Source organism: Maylandia zebra, linkage group LG3, assembly GCF_041146795.1.
Source record: "Maylandia zebra isolate NMK-2024a linkage group LG3, Mzebra_GT3a, whole genome shotgun sequence".
NCBI classification, from domain to species: Eukaryota; Metazoa; Chordata; class Actinopteri; order Cichliformes; family Cichlidae; genus Maylandia; species Maylandia zebra.
Window position 1 is genome coordinate 10,896,401 of NC_135169.1, and position 16,653 is coordinate 10,913,053.

Sequence of the window (16,653 nt, forward strand, 5' to 3'; positions counted from 1 at the left end):
AGACTTTCAGCTTTAATTCAGTGTGTTGAACATAATAAAATGTGAGGAACTAAAGCATTTTCTTAAAACAATCCCTTGATTTTAGAGGCTCTAAAGCAATTGGACAATTTAAATAAGTGAAAATAAATCTTCATTTCTAATACTAATAATAAAAACCCTTTGCTGGCCAATGACAGCCTGAAGTTTTGAATTCATGGACATCACCAGATGCTGGTTTCCTCCTTTTTAATGCTCTGCCAGGCCTTTACTGTGGCAGCTTTAAGTTGCTGTTTGTTTGTGGACCTTTCTGTCCAAAGTTTAGTTTTCAGCAAGTGAAATGTTCAGTTGGGTTAAGATCACATGGATTGTTTTCACTCCTAATATTCCAGGAATTTCTTGGATGATTTTCTCTTGTCATGGCTTAAGGATGGCTTGCTTCACCTGCATGGAGAGATACTTTTTTTGCATGTTATATGTTTCTTTACAGCAAAATGTTCCAAATGCAAGCACCCTGAAATGCTCTGTATGAAAGGTAAAAAAAATACCAAGGACAGGTGAAAGACGCAGAGGCAGGTGAGGAAGTGACAAAAGGAAGCTTTAGTGGCCAAAACACAAAAGCCGAACATCAGGAAACACAAAGTCCATCAAACAGAAATCCAAAGCAGGCACGGGAAGCATGAAAAACAATAAGAGCTGCTTGAATTCTCCAAAAACTGAGGAAAGGTGCTTCAATTCTTCCTTTATTACCTCCTTTAGCAGAGAAGACACTGGAGTATCCTTTATGAAAGGATATGACTGATAGATACTGTCCCATAATTCATAGCTACATACCATGTGTCTGCTCTTTACCTGAGAATATAAAAAGCTGATAGAAATGATCATTCTAAGTGACTTTTCCATTTCCTGTCATGAGCTGCTGATATGATGAAACTTTGAACAACAAGCTGTTGAAGCCACAGCTGGACTCTGAACATCAGTCTGCTGGAATCACATCTGCTTCTTGTCCAGTTGTTGCATGAAGAATATAGATTTATAGAAACTCTCTAACTCAACATTAACTGATCACAGCGTGTTTAAGCTTGACTTGAATTAGATAAGTGTTTGACACAATCTGACTTTGGTCACAAAAAGCCTGAAAAAAGGAAATACATTTATACAGGATCATCTCTCAAGCAGGAAACAAAAAGAAACTCAGATTGATTTCCTTTGATGGACTCCATGTTCTTTCTTCTTTCAAATTCCAGCAGTTTTTAGTGAAATTAACTTTCATAATAAATGTTCTTGTTTGGGGGAAAAAAGGGTAGTCAAGAGCCCAATTGAATTCCTGCTGTGTAATTCAACAACCTGCATGTGTCGACCTCAGCGGTGCAGCAGATTCACGCTCTCGCTCATAAGTCTGTACTCTCCAATCCCGCTCACACAAATCGGCTGACTCTGGACTGTTTGGAGGGCGGAGTCCAAAGGAAGAGGGTCCTAATATGATTGGTCAGTTTGATGGACGCTTCAGGTTACTGTTACTGTGTTAAACCAAGTTTTTCAGTGGCAGCAGCATACGTGCTGTTTGAACTTGTGATTTGAAAATCAAGTTTGCTGAATGAACCCTGAGCAGTTACTGTTTGCTGTGCAGCAGCAGAAATACTGACAACTGTCACTGGATTCATTTAATGCTGAAGAAATTTTTAAACCAGAGGATTCAAAGGCAACTTCTGAAGCCTCTGCAGTCCTGGTCAATTAACCCTGAGCAACAGTCATGTACAAGGTCTCTGATGGAAACTTACCCAGGAACATTTTAGTCACCACTTGTAGATATCTTAGTATATTTACCAGTCCACCATTTTGGGAAACGTCTTTGTCTTCCTCTGATCCAGATTCAGATCAGATTCATCTCTTTACAGAGAGGCCGAGGACAAATTGATCCTAGATTAAAATAAACTGTGGAACCAGGGGAAACTGTTAGCCTAGCCTTGCTTTATCAAAAGAAAACAAATCATTATGTTCTAATCAGGTAGAAGCTGACAACTACAGGGAGATGTTTTCTGTACATTTAAATGCAAGCAGCCCTGCACAAATGCATGTATGAATTTCAGTGCGTTTCATAGATAAAGGTCATAATGTGCTGTGAAAAGCCAACACGTACTATAAAATAATTGAAGTGAATACAATCAATAAATACATTTAGAAATGACCCAGGGGAAGATAGAGAGGCAGGAAGGAAGTGACAAAAAGGAGTGTTTATTGGTCCAAATGCAAAAGTGAAAAATAAGGAAACACAAAGTCCATCAAACAGAAATCCAAAGCAGGCACAGGAAAAGAGGGCAGTATATACACTGGGAGCTACCTGCTAACAAGAGGCACGTGGGAGCAAAGTGCAGGTGCCGAGAGATGAGCTGATTGGACGGTGTTTTCTGTGTCCTGTTAAATACACCAAGTCTTTGATCTGTGGGCTGAAGGAAGAACAACACTCGGTGTATAAATGCTCAGTCAACGCTATCTTTATTCCACACGATTCTCATTATTCCATACAACACTTTGAGCATAAACGTCCAGACGGGAGATGTGGACAGGAGGGTGTCCGGCAGATCTCAAAGTGTCTGAGCGTTTCTGACATTCTTATAGCTTCAGCCCCCTCCACAGTCATGAAACCTGAACATCCACATTCTTTCTCTCTCAGTGAGCCTAAGTTATGACTTGGCTTCCTGTGCAGTATGTTCTGTTCATTCTAATCAGACAAATAAAGCCACAATTCTCTGAAAACAGTATTCTCTTTATAAATCAGAAATATGCAGTCTAATGTAATACAATCAGTCTAATAAATCTAATAGTTGTCACCTTCTCCTAAGTCAGGAGTATAATGCAACCTAAAACTACATAATGATTTTACAATCTTTAACACTTTAAAGCCGGTGGGAGAGGGCACGCTCCGTTTTGCGTAACTATTTTTAAATCCCGGTAGCTCTGCAACCACGTAAGCTAGCGCAATAATTTTTTTTGCATATGAAACCGGAGGAGTTGTACTTACATCTTATGCCATCAGCTTGTCCTCGGTCACAGTTTCCTTCCACATAAAGCTTTGCAAAACCTGCATAAAAAGCGCTTGCAGCAACAAAAACATGATATTCCAGAAACACGCTTTGCCGATCGATCAGCTGTTTGTAACACTTCCTACGTCCATCGGCATGAACTATCGCATGTCCGCCATTACCTGCCCGAAACCGGAAGTGACGTCATTTTCGCGGAAATGAAGTTTTTTAACATCAAGGCCTCATGAGCCTCTACTGGTGTTTTTAAAAGTTATGTTTGACTTTATGACTTTCTGTGTCGTTTCTGGGATGCTTTGGACTCATATTGCACTGCTGGGAATAGTTTATTTTGATGCATATGCTGCTTTTTTGCAAATTTGCACTATAATATTTATTTTCGTTTTTTCTGTAGTGCATAAAAATTGGTGTATTTCAAAAATAAAACTATGAAGACACTCAAAATAAATTTCCTGTGGTAGGAAACTATTTTGTGCAACTTTTTTTGTATTTACAGTTTTGAGGGATAAGCCTCTTAAATTTCTCTAACTACAAATATATGTTAAAAAACAAAAACGATTTTTCAATTTTTTTGTAGTTTATTGCCCTTTTTTGCAAATTATGTAATTACTATGCACTTAATGCAGACATATTATTAAAATTTAGGCTGTAATGGTTGTATTGATGTATAGCAACTTGAAATGCTCCCAAAAATGGCTCCACAGCATGTAAAAATATAATATAAGCTCTGGCGGAATTGGTTCTATGGTAGGTCTTAAAGGGTTAATTAGAGGTATAATTGTGAGATATAATAGGCTGGAGAAACTGATCAGGAAGGCTAGCTCTGTGGTCGGCATGAAGCTGGACACTCTGGTGACAGTGGCAGAGAAAAGGACATTAAAGAAACTGATGGACATTATGAACAATGCTGGGCATCCTCTGCACACGGCCATAAACAATCAGAAGAGTCTGTTCAGTGACAGGTTGCTTCTCCCAAAGACAAGAACTAACAGACTTAAAAACTCCTTTGTCCCACACGCCATCAGACTGTTTAACTCCTCTCTGGAGGGGAGAGGGAGGGGAAACAGGAGGACAAAGGAGGGGGGAACAACTAAGCTGTAGTGCCTCTTCACCTCACTGTACAATACCTTGTGCAATACTTTTTGTAAATAGTCAACAGTGCAATAGACTCAATACTTGAAATGTGCAATTCACTTGTATTTTTATTTTTTATTCCTATTTATTCTATTTATCCCCTTCGTATATTTTATTTATATTTGTCTCTGTATTTATATGTGTGTGTGTGTGTGTATATATATATATATATACACATACCCTGAACAGGGTCCAGTAACCATCACAGTGGCAGATATCCAAGAAAGGGTCTCCAGTATGAAGAGTTGGACAGCACCAGGGCCCGACATGGTTCACGCCTACTGGCTGAAGAAACTGACTGCACTCCACGAGCGTCTGGCAGCACAAATGAACCAGCTGCTAGTTAACGAGAGACACCCGGAATGGCTAACTGAAGGCCGGACGGTCCTGATCCCCAAGGACCCCAAGAAGGGACCGGTCCCCTCCAACTACCGACCAATAACCTGCCTCAGTACTACATGGAAGCTCCTGTCAGGCATCATATCGGCTAAGATGAACAGGCACATGGGTCAATACATGAGCGGGACACAGAAAGGAATTGGCAAGAATACCAGAGGCGCAAAACACCAGCTACTGGTAGACAGAACAATCAGCCGAGACTGCAAGACCAGACTGACCAACCTGTGCACTGCCTGGATTGATTACAAGAAGGCCTATGACTCAATGCCCCACAGCTGGATACTGGAATGCCTAGAATTGTACAAGATCAATGGGACCCTAAGAGCCTTCATCAGGAACTCAATGGGGATGTGGCGTACAACACTAGAGGCCAACTCCAAGCCCATAGCACAAGTCACCATCAAGTGCGGGATCTACCAAGGAGATGCTCTGTCCCCACTGCTGTTCTGCATAGGCCTGAACCCCCTCAGTGAGATCATTAACAAGACTGGCTACGGATACCGACTACAGAACGGAGCAGTTGTCAGCCACCTCCTGTACATGGATGACATCAAGCTGTATGCCAAGAGTGAACGAGACATCGATTCACTGATCCACACTACCAGGCTATACAGCAATGACATTGGAATGTCGTTCGGACTGGAGAAGTGTAGTCGGATGGTAACAAAGAGAGGGAAGGTAGTCAGAACTGAGGGGATTGAACTACCAGAAGGCAACATTGCAGACATAGAGGACAGTTACAAGTACTTGGGGATCCCACAGGCGAATGGGAACCATGAAGAGGCCGCTAGAAAAGCTGCAACCACCAAGTACCTGCAGAGGGTCAGGCAAGTCCTGAGGAGTCAGCTGAATGGTAAGAACAAGATCCGGGCCATCAACACGTACGCCCTGCCCGTGATCAGGTACCCTGCTGGGGTAATAGGCTGGCCAAAGGAGGAGATAGAAGCCACTGACATAAAGACAAGAAAGCTCCTTACCATGCATGGAGGGTTTCACCCCAAATCCAGCACCCTGAGGCTGTACGCTAAGCGGAAGGAAGGGGGCCGGGGACTGGTGAGTGTCAGCACCACAGTCCAGGATGAGACAACGAACATCCAAGAATACATTAGGAAGATGGCCCCAACTGACCGAGTGCTCAGTGAATACCTCAGGCAGCAGAAACCCAAGAAAGAGGAGGGAGACGAGGAACCATCATGGAAGGACAGGCCCCTGCACGGTATGTACCACCGGCAGATAGAGGAGGTGGCTGATATCCAGAAATCCTACCAGTGGCTGGACAAAGCTGGACTGAAAGACAGCACAGAGGCACTAATCATGGCAGCACAAGAACAAGCTCTGAGTACAAGATCCATAGAGGCTGGGGTCTATCACACCAGGCAAGACCCCAGGTGCAGGCTGTGTAAAGATGCCCCAGAGACAATCCAGCACATAACAGCAGGGTGCAAGATGCTAGCAGGCAAGGCATACATGGAACGCCATAACCAAGTGGCCGGCATAGTGTACAGGAACATCTGTGCCGAGTATAACCTGGAAGTCCCGAGGTCAAAATGGGAGATGCCCCCAAGGGTGGTGGAGAATGACCGAGCTAAGATCCTGTGGGACTTCCAGATACAGACGGACAAAATGGTGGTGGCTAACCAACCGGACATAGTGGTGGTAGACAAACAGAAGAAGATGGCCGTAGTGATCGATGTAGCGGTTCCGAATGACAGCAATATCAGGAAGAAGGAACACGAGAAGCTGGAGAAATACCAAGGGCTCAGAGAAGAGCTCGAGAGGATGTGGAGGGTGAAGGTAACGGTGGTCCCCGTGGTAATCGGAGCACTAGGTGCGGTGACTCCCAAGCTAGGCGAGTGGCTCCAGCAGATCCCGGGAACAACATCGGAGATCTCTGTCCAGAAGAGCGCAGTCCTGGGAACAGCTAAGATACTGCGCAGGACCCTCAAGCTCCCAGGCCTCTGGTAGAGGACCCGAGCTTGAAGGATAAACCGCCCGCAGGGGCGTGCTGGGTGTTTTTTTTTTTTTTTATATATAACAATTCTGTAACTGTAACTTCGGTCGTTGCTGTGCTTTTTTTGGAAGTCGAATTTCCCAGAGGAACCCACCCGCTCATATCGCCAGTGGCGAGACCCGCGTTGTAGGAGGCGGTCCTGGCGTTTACTGCAGTGCGGATCGATCTGTCCATCCACGGTGAACAAAGAGTACCTTGACTGTGTGTGTGTGTGTGTGTGTGTGTGTGTGTGTGTGTGTGTGTGTGTGTGTGTGTGTGGTCAAGATGTGACCCTGTAAAGACTCCCCAAAGCGGATGCCAGGAGTCTAGCGGTCCATCTAAACAAAGGGCTCTTATACTAAACCAGATACAGAGTAGAACATAAATACCAAACCTCCTGTACCATAAATCAGTAAGAGCAGATATAACCTGTCTCATGACCTTAAGGTGTGTGTGCATGCCAGAGTGCTCTGGAAGGCACCCAGAGTCTTTACAGACTGCTGAGGATCAAACCTCTATCAATCTACAACCAATTATAAAACTCTAAGCATATATGAGTAAATATTTCTAAGCATAAATGACAATCAACAATTTAAACCTGACAGTGGCACTGCATGTTCTTCCCTTAGTCACTGTTTTTCAATCTGTCAGTTAGAGTCCTCTATATGAAATAGACCGCGTCCACAACAAGTCCATATAGGTGTGAATGTGGTCAATTATCAATCAATTACCAATCAATGACAAAATGATAGCTTTTATTTTCTGCATGCTTCAGTCAACCACTCACCCAGAGGACCTTCAATCCCAGAAAATTCCTTCTCCTCATTTAATGAGTCTGTCCTCCTTCCATGTCCTGGTAACTGGTCCATCCAGAGCTGTATCATTTTGAAATATACATACAAACAGCCAAACCACACCTTGGTCACACCAACCCTTTCTCCACCCTGAGGATGTCCAATGCCATCCCAGTCTGGACTGTCAAAGGTGACTTTAACACAGACTGTTCTGACAGTCCTGTTTATTGCATCCCCTGGTCAGATTAGACAATCTGTGCACATTAGAATAAACATAATCAACATGGTCAACCTTTTATTGGGTGTTATTTCAAAATATTATAGATTCTACCTGTCACTCCCTATAGGGTTTTCTAAATTGTGTTTATCTAGAACTCCTCTCTGTCTCTAAATTTTGGAGAATTTTATGCTTGGTGTTAAATTTTAGGAATTTGACCGTAAGTGAAATTTAAGGTGTTATCACCCCCATCAGGACTTACCTTTCCCACTTTTGGTGATATTCCTCCCTCGAACATTTGCAATTACCCTCCTTTGGCGTGAAAACTGGTGGTGTGGTCAAGTGGGTGCTATAAGAAACAAAAGCTCAGGACAGAACAGTTATCAGTCATGTGCTTCTTACAGAATTTGCATATGTTTGATTTCATATTGATCCTCTGAGTGTAATGGTACATTTTAATTTGAATTGATCAAAACTAAACACAATAGTTTTTTCTTTCTTTACTTTGCTCTTGTTCTTTTGCAGTACCACATCCCATCACATGTCCCTGTCAGTTGTATTCTACTTTTAATGATTGTCTATTTTAAGTGAGAACCTAAATCACGTGGACCAGTGTTTGTTATTACATAACTCTATTTTGAGGGTTCAGTCTGCAGTTCCACACTCTCATATGAAGCTACAGTCTCCCCCTCCAGTCTCTCTTATCCTCCCGCTCCTGCAAAAACAAAACAAAACTAAGCATCCACCCTTCTCTTACAGGCTGTGAATTGTTGCTCAACATTTACTAATTCTAAAGGTGGTGCAGTTTGTGTCTCCGTATAAAGTCAGTCAAAACTTTAGTCCACATCGTCAGTCCATCACAGTCCAGTAACACACATTCATTCACACATTGCTAAATCATGAACTCACAAAATATCACCACCGGTGGATCACACCTAGATTTCTTATCTCAGTGCACTGTAACAAAAGCAAACACAGGCGTAACCAATAAAATACTAATAAAATAACACATAGTAGGGCCCGTTGCAGACATGTCCAAGCATAAAACCGTCTCTCTCTCTCTCTCTTAGAGAAAGAAAACAACCCAAACCTCACTGATAAAATCAACCTAGTGTTAAGCAAAACCCCAAAATCAACCAGAAATTCACAGGAAAGTTTTCTGCTTCCTCCTGGGACAACATTGTGTGGGAATTAGAACCTCAGGTGCCGTAGCACCTTTTGTTCCTGCATGATTAAGTCTCAATGACAGAAAATGCGGCGCTCCGAAATGAACCTCTGTGCCACTGCTCCTCATCAGGCTGTGTGAAGCACAGTAAACAATTCAGTCGAGGCCTTGAGCAGCCATACACAGACGTGTGTGTGTCATTTCTCACTCAATCAACGAGTGCACATGTGTTCATGTGTGTGTATCACTTCATGCTGAGTCAGTGTGTGTGTAGATGTGTGTGGTTGTTCATCACTTTCCTCTTCTGGTGTTCTGGGTAAACCACAGCCTGAAGCGTGCCCTGGGGTCCTGCCCTCCTCCTTTCCAGTCTGTTTGTGACCATCACTGCAGTTCTGTCCATCCTGGCTCTGGCCCCAACTGGGGCAGTCCTTTCTCCAGTGTCCATGCTCACCGCAGGTGAAACCTGCATCGTCTTCTGTGTTTTGTCCATTCTGAGGTGCTTTTTGACCTCAGTTGCTGCCACGCCCTTTTTGCTGCCTGATCATCCGTGTTGGTCCATCACTGTCCTGCACAGTGTTAATGCAGAGTTATCAAGGTCAGCATTATGCGGCTCGGACTCACTTTTTATCCGGGCTTTATGGGCGTCTCGTCACAGCTCTGTTAGCTGAAGCTGTCTGGGAATGTCCCTCATGTAGTGAAAGGGGCCTTGGGTTTAGCGTCCTCCGTCTCCGTTTCATAAGATCCCTTTCCTGCAGCACCGTTGACATTTTCAGGTGGTTGTTATGGGTCCAGCTGCGGCAGCGATTGGTCAGGGTCACGTGGAAGACGGTAGGGAGGAGTCCAGGTCTGCCTCGGCTTCCAGGGCCTGCAAAGCAGCCTGTAATGGGGCATACAAAGAAAAAACAAAACAAAAAACAGACAGGAGTGTACGGACAGGAAAATGATGTTGTGTTTGCTGTGTTACAAGGAGAGGGGAGAAAGGCTGGGCCGGGCCCTGTGTCAGCCTTCTCTCCCCCCTTCTTATTTTTTAATAACATAATCAACTCATAGCCCACCAAGTTGCCAGGACAACACAGGCACATGTTTACATTCTTAAGATCATGTTTAAACACACAAAAGAGAATTTTCTTCATTCAGTAATCACTTGTGTTGTTCAATCAGCAAAAAACATCTCACAATTTGACTCTTAACCACTAAATCTATTGTGTCATCACAGGTTGGTCATACCAGTCTCTCTCTTTTCTTTTTTTAAAGTTAAGCTGTTGTCCCGCAACCCATAGATTTTATTTGTTAGTAGTGGATAAACTTAGCATTTAACAACAAGTGTATGTTAACTTTCCCTGCTTTAATATTGCTGAAAAACCTTCACGTGTTCACGAGTGTAAGCTGATTTTCATTGCATGTGTGTGCATTAGTAGGCGGGTTAATTTTATGTGGAGCTGCAGATCCAGCAAAGCTTCTCTCTGCCTTAGCTTTCTGCTAGCTATGTGCTCTTAAAACCTTCATTTCTCCTCTAACTCTCTCCTCGCTGCTGTCCGTTTCACAGCTGCTGATTCTTGCTGGGTGTGGTTCCCATTATGTTAATCTATCATTTTGCTGCGGCCACTGTGCTCGTGGTGGACGGTTGATCCAGGTCCGTAACCTGTATTAACACACTGAGACACTTCTTTAATATCATTTTCACCACTGCTCCATAGACAAGTAGGCCACACGCCCAGCTTTACAGCACAAACTGCACACCAGTCTCACAAAACATTCCTCTCTCTGCTTCTCAATAGTTCTCCACTCTACCTTTATTTCTCCAAATTTAAAACCCAACGTATTTCACATCACTACTCACCTTTCACTTTTGTTTTTACACAACTGAGAATTTCACCCAATTAAGCCTGTCTCTATGTGGCTCCGAGTTACCCTCTTTTCTGTCCCTCTTCTTTACTCTTAATTTGTTTTAAACACATTTGTCAGGGGACAGGCACACAACAATCAACAATTATTACCGCTGAAGCGAGTGATTCAACCTTTTTACCCAATGTAGAACTCAACCTGTGATTTTTAAAAAAATATGTATCTTGTTCTACACCAGAATAAACATCAACCCGTGATTACACAGCAGTCTCTTTGTTTATACTGAGGCTAATTCGAGTCCTAAGTTCTCAAGTCGCCAACCTTGGCTAACCAGACACCGCTGGGCCTGCCTCTGCGTCCACAAGCAAGGGGGTTGGCACACCATGAACAAGCTTTTTTGGGGTTCCACACCCAAGGTTGCTATCCTACTTCTGGGCCGCGTCCGAACTACCGGTGGGGAAACCGCTCAAGGAACAAAATCCACAAGGCCCACTAGACGTTATCATGAGTATCTTAAAATGTGTCTTCGCTCTGGTGCCCTCTAATTCACACCTCAACCATCACTGTCACCATGTTCGTATCTCACACACTGAAACACACGGAGAATGCATCTCATCTGCAGAAACACACACAGAAACCTCTGAGCTCAACGTGTTTCTACACCAAAAGCCAGTCTCTATTTCATACTCTATTTCATATACTGAAACTTTGGCCCTAACTTTTCAACTTTTCGTTAAATGTGGAATTCAATGTGGAACCTACACACACTGGAATTCTGCCTCAACTATGGTGTTCTGTTTTCTCATGATGAAAACCAGACAACGACAGAATTTAATGTGAAAATGCGTGTAACGTAGTGAACAGATTAATTTAGAATGTCCAATATGCACACTTCGATTTATTACAACAGGTGGTGCTCACCTTTTCATTCTGTTGGACCGGTCCTCTGTTCGCCTCATCTCACGATCTCACCACAGGCCAAATCTGCCTTCCTCAGCACACCAAAGATCCGGGTCACAGCACCAAGTTGTTAAATACCCCAATTCTTTGATCTTTGGTCTGAAGGAAGAACAACACTCGGTGTATAAATGCTCAATCAACACTATCTTTATTCCATGCAACACTTTGAGCATAAACGTCCAGACGGGAGATGTGGACAGGAGGGTGTCCGGCAGATCTCTGTCTGACCGTTTCTCACATTCTTATAGCTTCAGCCCCTCCAAACTAAGCATTCACCTTCTTTCTGTCTCAGTGAGCCTAAGTTATGACCTTGGCTTCCTGTGCAGTATGTTCTGTTCATTCTTATCAGACAAATAAGTCCATGACTCACTGTAAACAGTATTCTCTTTATAAATCAGCAGTATGAAGTGCAATAAAACAATATCATTCATTCACAATAAATCAGCAGTCTAATGCAATACAATCAGTCTAATAAATCTAATAGTTGTCACCTTCTTCTAAGTCAGAGTAATGAAACCTAAAACTACATAATGATTTCACAATCTTTAATTAGAGGTATAACATGGCATAAGATAATATAATAACCTCACAGTGCTGATAACATCCAGTCGGTTCTGTATGGAAATAAAATAACTCAATGAAACCAGACAATGTCATTTCTGGAGAAGTTGTGGTGGGATTGCTGCTTCCTATGGACTCGGTCTGTGACTCGCTTCTGCTAATAAGAAGTTGGAGGTAAACAGGTCGGCTAAAAAAGCTGAAGGTAGATGGCTCATAAACAAGTGACTCGCCACTTTATTAGGTCCCAGATGTACTGTACCTGAGACAATGGCCACTGTGTACCTAATAAAGTGTCAGACATGTTTAATGTGTGTGTTTCCTGTGCTGTATGTCCACAGTCACAATGACAGTCAGTGAAACTGACAGGATGAACAGGTTTAGATAGTTTTAAAATGTGTTGTCCGAGAAAGAAACAAGGCTGTGAATCATTTCAGTCTGTGTGTGTGTGAAAAAGAGGCAGACAGGAGCAGCTAACACTTGGAAATGGCAGCTTAAATACTAGAAACTCTGATAAGCTAATGCTGCTAATCTCATCCTGTTTATGGGTCATGTTAAAATCACTATTTTATTCTCATTCTGTTGTTTGACAACAATAACAGAAAAATATGTACTTGATAACACAGTTATTGTGGCTTCAGCTGTAAATGTAGAGTTTGTCAGAATACATCATGGTCACAAGAGTGGACCAAAGTGGCCAAGTTAGCATTACCTACTCACATTGTTAGAAAGCAAGGGAAAACATTACTAGCAGTAGCAGCTAATGCTAATTCAACCTAAATTAGCATTAGCCGCTAACAGCTGCCTACTTAGCATTTAGATGCTTACATGGTTATAAAGCAAGGGAAAACGGTATTAGCATTAGCTGCCAATGGTTTTCACCTTAAATTAGCATTAGCCACTAATGATAGCCTACTTAGCATGAACTCCTCACATCGTTATAACTAGGGATGGGTATCGTTTAGGTTTTATCCGATACCGGTGCCAAATCGGTACTTTTGAAACGGTGCCGGTGCTCAAACGGTGCTCAAACCGGTGCTTAAAGAATGGAGAACACAAAATTGGTCCAAAAACCTCTCATGTTCAGCTGTTTTTTTGTAAAAAGATAACAATGTTAGCCTTTTCTGCAGCTATGGGGCATATATGGTATCATTCTTGGATGGAAGCAGTGCTTAAACAATGGAAAAAACACAAACTTTGCCCAAAACCTCTCATGTTTAACTGTTTTCCACTTTTTCTTTGGTCATTTTAGCCTTTTTGGCCAGGGTGAAGGGAGCATCTGCCATCAAACAAGAAGACAGCCGCATGTAGCTATGATGAGGTTTGCTAGTTCACTTTACATGCATTAATGTAATAACGTGGTTAGCCTACTCAACGTAAATTACACACGAACATTAAGCTACTCACACAGAGAAGAACGGCTGCTGCTGCCATCATCATCCTCATCATTTCTGCTACACTGGCAGGGCTAGGGGCCAGGACTCTCCTCTTCGGGGGTTTTGGGGGATATTGCTAACTCCGGGTCAGATAACAGGCAACCCACGCACAGTAGATGCGCTCGGTGTGAGGTCTCGCAGCAAGCTATCATACGGCGCATTTCTCGGCTTTAACAAAACGCTATGCGTCGCCAGGTGTTTCATCGGATTTGAGGTGTTACCTCCTTTGACAGTATCACAGTATCAGCTTAAAGCACTTGTTGCTGCTGAGTTTGCATATTTTGCTGTGAAGTACAGCCAGACTTTCGACCGCTTCGCCTTGGACATTTTTAATCTGTAGCTCTGCTCTAACAGAACGTACGTACCTGGCTCCGCCTACTATCCTCGGAAACGTAAAATGATTGGCTAGAAGTGTATCACAGCTCAGGAAAAAAAAGCACCGAAATAAAGCACCGAACTGTGCGCTGCTTTTCGGTCTGGTTACTACCGTTTATGTCAGAACCGGTGCCATCATGGCACCGGACACCGGTACCCATCCCTAGTTATAACTCAAGTTCTTTCTGTGACAGATTAAATGGTAAATGGACTGGTTCTTATATAGCGCTTTTCCACTCTTCTGAGCACTCAAAGCGCTTTACATAACTTGTGCATTCACCCATTCACACAAGCACAACTGACATTCACACACATTCATACTCCGATGAATGCATCGGAGAGCAATTTCGGGTTAGTATCTTGCCCAAGGATATTTGGCATGCAGACTAGGGGAAGCCGGGAATCGAACCACCAACCTTCCGATCAGTAGATGACCTGCTCTACCACCTGAGCTACAGCCACCCGTGATTAGTAGACGACCCGCTCAACCTCCTGAGCCACATTTATACCAACAAATAATACAGTAAACTATTTTCTGTTTCACCAGGGAGAAGCACAGATCTGTACGAGGTCACTGACCTTTCTAGATAACAGAAATGGTCTCGCTCTTCGTTCAACGATGTGGTTTTCATAAGTGTTTGGCTTTATTAAACATTTATGAACAGCAATGGACTCATCCGCTTTTAATTTGGAGCATTTTTCCTAATTGGGCACTTTTATTAGTGAGAGTGTGGATATCGATTGAATGTATACAGTCTGTGGCTACGCTAGAGGCTCTGTGAGGTTTTTAACTATATAGAATATCATTACAACCCATCTTGATTGTTGATATGTTTCAATCTGGACAGAAAGAATGAATGACTAACACTTGGTGTTGAAAACATTGCCAATCACAATATCAGATCAAACCTACAAAACCCACTATATTCCCAAGAACTCCCATCAGCGTTAAGGCTATAATTTATTCACTGATGACTAACTCAACAGTTTGTATCTCCCCACATTGTCTCAAGTAAATTTTAAAGAGAGAGAAAACAAAGACATGAAATGCCAAAACCTAAAAATTTTAAGGTTAGAGGATTCAAACCAATCAGATGACAATATTCACATGACTCAACGCTTTGAAGTGTATTTGTGAAAATGTTGGACTGTTCCTCAGTGTGTAACAGTGTGTGTGTGAGAGCCATGTAATGTCCATGTGTGCATGCTGACTGTGCTGCTCTGACCCCCCTCCTCCTTTCAGGGTGGAGCCTGCTGGAGTCCGATGGTTGAGACCAGGTCTGAGGAAGTGTAAGTGTGTTTTTAATGGGATTCATGAAAACAAAGCAGCACACATTCAACCATCTTCATCATGTCAGGAGTCATCATCAAAGTGTCAATCAATGAACAGATGATGGATCAATAACTGCAGCTGGATTGTGTTTGTTCTCTCCATCAGATTCCTGTCAACTCACAATCGACACAAACACAGTGAACAAATGGCTCCAACTGTCTGACAACAACAGGAAGGTGACACGTGTGAAGGAGGTTCAGTCATATCCTGATCATCCAGACAGATTTGACGTACATCCTCAGCTGCTGTGTAGAAATGGTCTGACTGGTCGCTGTTACTGGGAGGTCGAGTGGAGAGGAGACGTTGATATATCAGTGAGTTACAGAAGCATCAGAAGGAAAGGAGACAGTGATGACTATGTGTTTGGATGGAATGATCAGTCCTGGAGTCTGTGCTGCTCTGAGGATGGTCCTCATTCTGTGAGGCACAACAGCAGGCAAACATCCATCATCTTCTCCTCCTCCTCCTCCTCCTCCTCCTCCTCCTCTGTCTCTAACAGAGCAGCAGTGTATGTGGACTGTCCTGCTGGCACTCTGTCCTTCTACAGAGTCTCCTCTGACACTCTGATCCACCTCCACACCTTCAACACCACATTCACTGAAACTCTTTATCCTGGGTTTGGTGTATTTTATCATTGTCATGGTTCCTCAGTGTCCCTGTGCTGAGTGGAGTGTAAAGAGTGTCTCCTGTTAGAGAAACACTCTGACTGTTGAACAGATAGTTCAGTCTGTACATGTCTGTCTCTTTCACTCACAAACACGTTTTCAGATTCATGGATTCAATCAGTTGATGTTTCAAACTGTTCTAAATGATTCCTTGTAAACTTCTTCCTCTTCAGTCCTTTATCCAAATGTTTCAATACTCATTCTTTCTATCTCTATTTCTATTTCTATTGTGTGTAGGACATTTAGCTTTTCAAACATCAGGGAGCTGCATTAAAAACACTGTGCCCATTCTGATCAGATTGAAAGATTTATAGAGATTCATCCATGTGCTGGAAAAGGATTTGATATCAACATATATGCAGATTAGTAGGAGCATTTTCTTCATATTGATTTAGAGTTCAGTACTAGGAATATGTAGAATTAACATCTGTGCACATGAGGAGTTATCAAAATTCAAAGTCAGGCTTTCAAAGGACGTCAGAATTGGCGTCTCTATCTGTGTCTGTCCCAGAGGAACCTGCCTGAGGGATTATTAAAGATCTGTGTATCTAGAAAGACTTGCATTGATTCACAGTGTACAATTCTTTCTAATCTGTTAACATCTTCCTCCAAATCCTGTTTCTGCTGCATCAGAAGGGCTCAAACCACCTGCTGTTTCTACTGGACCATCAATTATAATATAGTTTATGTGTGACAATTTATTTATCCCCAATATAAATTCATCATTCCAGTTCATAAAATTATGAATTATCTTGCCTAAATAGC

General features: G+C 42.7%; 1 protein-coding gene across 1 annotated transcript in view; it reads left to right on the forward strand.

Moving 5' to 3' along the window:
• LOC143416659 (protein NLRC3-like) overlaps positions 1-16,403 on the forward strand; it is a 30,039-nt gene extending 13,636 nt beyond the window's left edge. Inside the window, exons 8-9 of the mRNA XM_076882108.1 lie at positions 15,134-15,180; positions 15,329-16,403. Coding sequence (XP_076738223.1) covers positions 15,134-15,180; positions 15,329-15,888 — 607 coding nt within the window. The 3' untranslated portion in view covers positions 15,889-16,403. The remainder of the gene's footprint in view (positions 1-15,133; positions 15,181-15,328) is intronic.
• The last annotated feature ends 250 nt before the right edge of the window (positions 16,404-16,653 follow it).